The sequence below is a fragment of the Echinops telfairi genome, unplaced genomic scaffold (genome assembly GCF_000313985.2).
Source record: "Echinops telfairi isolate 266 unplaced genomic scaffold, ASM31398v2 ScPeMD7_28;HRSCAF=97, whole genome shotgun sequence".
Lineage (NCBI taxonomy): Eukaryota > Metazoa > Chordata > Mammalia > Afrosoricida > Tenrecidae > Echinops > Echinops telfairi.
The window spans coordinates 77,535-80,464 of NW_022103925.1; the positions used below are offsets into that span (position 1 = coordinate 77,535).

At 59.4% G+C, this 2,930-nt stretch overlaps 1 protein-coding gene across 1 annotated transcript in view; it reads right to left on the bottom strand.

The window, feature by feature from the left end:
* CRMP1 (collapsin response mediator protein 1) overlaps nucleotides 1–2,930 on the bottom strand; it is a 25,674-nt gene that overhangs the window by 1,672 nt on the left and 21,072 nt on the right. The window contains exons 11-12 of the mRNA XM_004715056.4: nucleotides 2,738–2,917; nucleotides 2,134–2,299 (exon numbers count right to left, since the gene is read on the bottom strand). Coding sequence (XP_004715113.2) covers nucleotides 2,134–2,299; nucleotides 2,738–2,917 — 346 coding nt within the window. The remainder of the gene's footprint in view (nucleotides 1–2,133; nucleotides 2,300–2,737; nucleotides 2,918–2,930) is intronic.

The following is a 2,930-nucleotide window of genomic DNA, read 5'->3' on the forward strand; positions in this document are numbered from 1 at the left end:
TGCCCAACCGCACAGACGGGAACACGGAGGCTCAGCCCAGGCAGTTATGGGGCAGGGCTCAGGGAGGGGCTGAGGCTCGGGCTGGGCAGCTACAGGGACCAGAGCTAAGGGGAAGGCCGGCCAGGGCTGAAGGCCAAGCTGGAATGTCCCTGTTGCTTGGCCTAAAGCCACTGTGGGAACATTCCCGCCTGCAGCACTCCACACGGTGCCCCAGAGGCATGCTGTGCATGCGGCACACACCCACGCATTCATTGTACACACGTGCATGCATGCCAGGTGTGTGCATGCATATGCATGTAGGTATTGTGCATGGGTTGTGGTACACGCATGGTGTGTGGTCACATGCATGTGTCCATGTGGGTTTGTGCATGCAGTGCATTTGCACACATGTGGTAACTGCATTTGTGTGTGTGGTGTGCATGTATGCGCATGCCTGCATGTTTCATGTTGTGTGTACATGTGTGGATTTGTGCTTGTGTGGATTGTGCTTGCATGGCGGTGAATCCATATATTGCATGTGCACACATGTGTTAACTGCATTTGTGTGCCCATGTGCGATGGTGTATGTATAGTATGTGTGGGTGTTCACGTCTGCATGCTTTTTGGTGTGTGCACAGGTGGATGTGCATGTGTACCAGTGACAGGTGGACTCACTGCATCACTGCCAAAGGGAAGTTCTGCCAACCATCAGTCTAATTGTTTGCTTTTTCTTTTTTAATCATTTTATTGGGGGCTCATACAACTCTTATCAAAATCCATACATACATCCATTGTGTAAAGCGCATTTGTATATTCATTGCCTCATCATTCTCAAAACGTTTGCTCTCCACTAATCGCTTGCTTTTTCCCCTTGCTGTTGCACAACGACTTAAAAGTCCGCCTCCCCAGCTCCTCCGTGCGTGCAGTCGACGCTCAGGCCGAGTGCCAAGTGGTGGCGGGTCTGTCTGCCCAAGGTGGGCGGCTGTGCAAACGTTCAGAACCCAGAGGCTTGGGACGCTGGGAGGGCATGGAGCAGTAGGAATGAGGGGCACATGTGGGCACTGGGCAGCAGGAGCGAGGGGTCAGTGGGGGGACTGGGCAGCAGGAGTGAGGGGTCAGTGGGCAGACTAGGCAGCAGGAGTGAGAGGTCAGCGGGGGGTCAATGGGGGGACTGGGCAGCGAGAACGAGGGGTCAGTGGGTGGACTGGGCAGTGGGAGCGAGGGGTGAGTGGGGGACTGGGCAGTGGCAGCAAGGGGTCAGTGGGGGACTGCGCAGTGGGAGCGAGGCAGACAGTGGGAGAATTTAGCAGTGGGAATGGAAAGAGTGGTCAGTGGGGGGACTGGGCAGTGGGAGCAAGGGGTTTTCTGGGGGGGCCCAGCTTGTGCCCCACTGAGGCATGAGACCAAGCAGGGGTACAGCTGTGCCACTAGTTAAACAGATGCCCCCTCAGCCCTGGCTTGGTTACGGGCATCATCACTATCTCCGTTTCAAACTGTCCTCCAGTGAGACCAGGGGCCAGTGAACCGAGGCTGGTGGAGGAAGTCCACCCCTGTCTGCATCCATGTCTGCACATGTTCATGTGGCTGCCCTCACAGCTATGAGTGTCAGACCCTCCATCTCACCCACGTGGCCTGTGATCAGGGGTGTCCTGGTCTCTGTACAGATCGACAGACCCCGTGGCCTATCCACACAATCTGCCAGACAAGGACCACCCCCAGCCCTCCCATGTGGCAGTCCGGCAGCGAGGCGGAAGGACGGGGCTAACCACTGCTCACAGGAATCCTTGTGCAGTGTGGGCTGAGTGGCCAAGTGACTGTGGCATGAGAGGTGGACTTGGTGCACATGACGGCATGAGCTAGCTGTGTGTGTGTATGTGTGGTGTCATCCATGACGAAGGTACCGTGGGAATGAGAAGTGCTAGGGGGGGGTGTCAGGCGGGACTACCGCGCTTCCCCAGTGATGTCTCTGCAAACTTACAGCTGCTTCGAAATTAAAGTCTGAGAAAGTAAAGGAGGCCCTGAGCCTTGAACAAGGGCTGTTGTGTGGGTGGGATGGAGCCACTGCTGTAGTGCCATACGTGTCTGCCCATCACGTGCACCCAGGGGCTGAGGGTGAGCACACGGTCCGCCCCCGGGGGCCCTGCGCCGTCTCACCTGACAGGCTGAAGTTGGACTGGTGCAGGTTCCTGATAGGTGGGGGCTGGTGCTTGGAAGGCGAGCACTTGGCGGACGGCGCGGGGGTTGCATATTTGGGTGTGGCCGGCACCTCGTACACGGGGCCGTCATACATGCCTCTTGAGACACCATGCAGCCCGTGCACCTGCGTGTGGGCAAGAGGTGACCTGGGGGCTTCCTGTGGAGATGAGCCCTGGAGCCGACACAGGCAAGAGCGGCCCATGGTGGGCTCGGACCCTCAGCGTCCCTCCTGGCCCCAGCACGACGGTCTCTACCCACCCACGAGTCTGAGAGCCCAGGCGCGGCCCTTGTTTGAGGGCGAGGTCCCTGCGGCTGCAGTGCTGTTATGAGTGTGAGGCCACACCAGACCCGTGGCTGGGCAGGGGAACGCAGCCATGGGCCAGAGCACCTGGGCCCTCGCGTGCCCCCTCCAGGGCTGTCCTGAGCCTGGCCCCTCATGTGCCCCCTCCAGGGCTGTCCAGGGCCGTCAAGTGTCCCCCTCCACGGCTGTCCGGGGCCTGGCCCCCTGGATGCCCATGCACTAGGCGAGGCCTGTGCTCCTGGCTGCGCCCCGCCTGCTCACCTTGCTCCTGATCTTGACGCGTTGGTACAGGTGTTCAGGGAAAGGCTTCCGGGGGATGAAGCGGCCCAGGCCCTTGCTCACGCTCAGGCTACCGTCCTGGAAGACGATCTTGCCCTGGCTGATGACTACCAGCGGGGAGCCGCGGCACTCCATGCCCTCGAAGATGTTGTACTCTACGGCCTACGACAGAGAG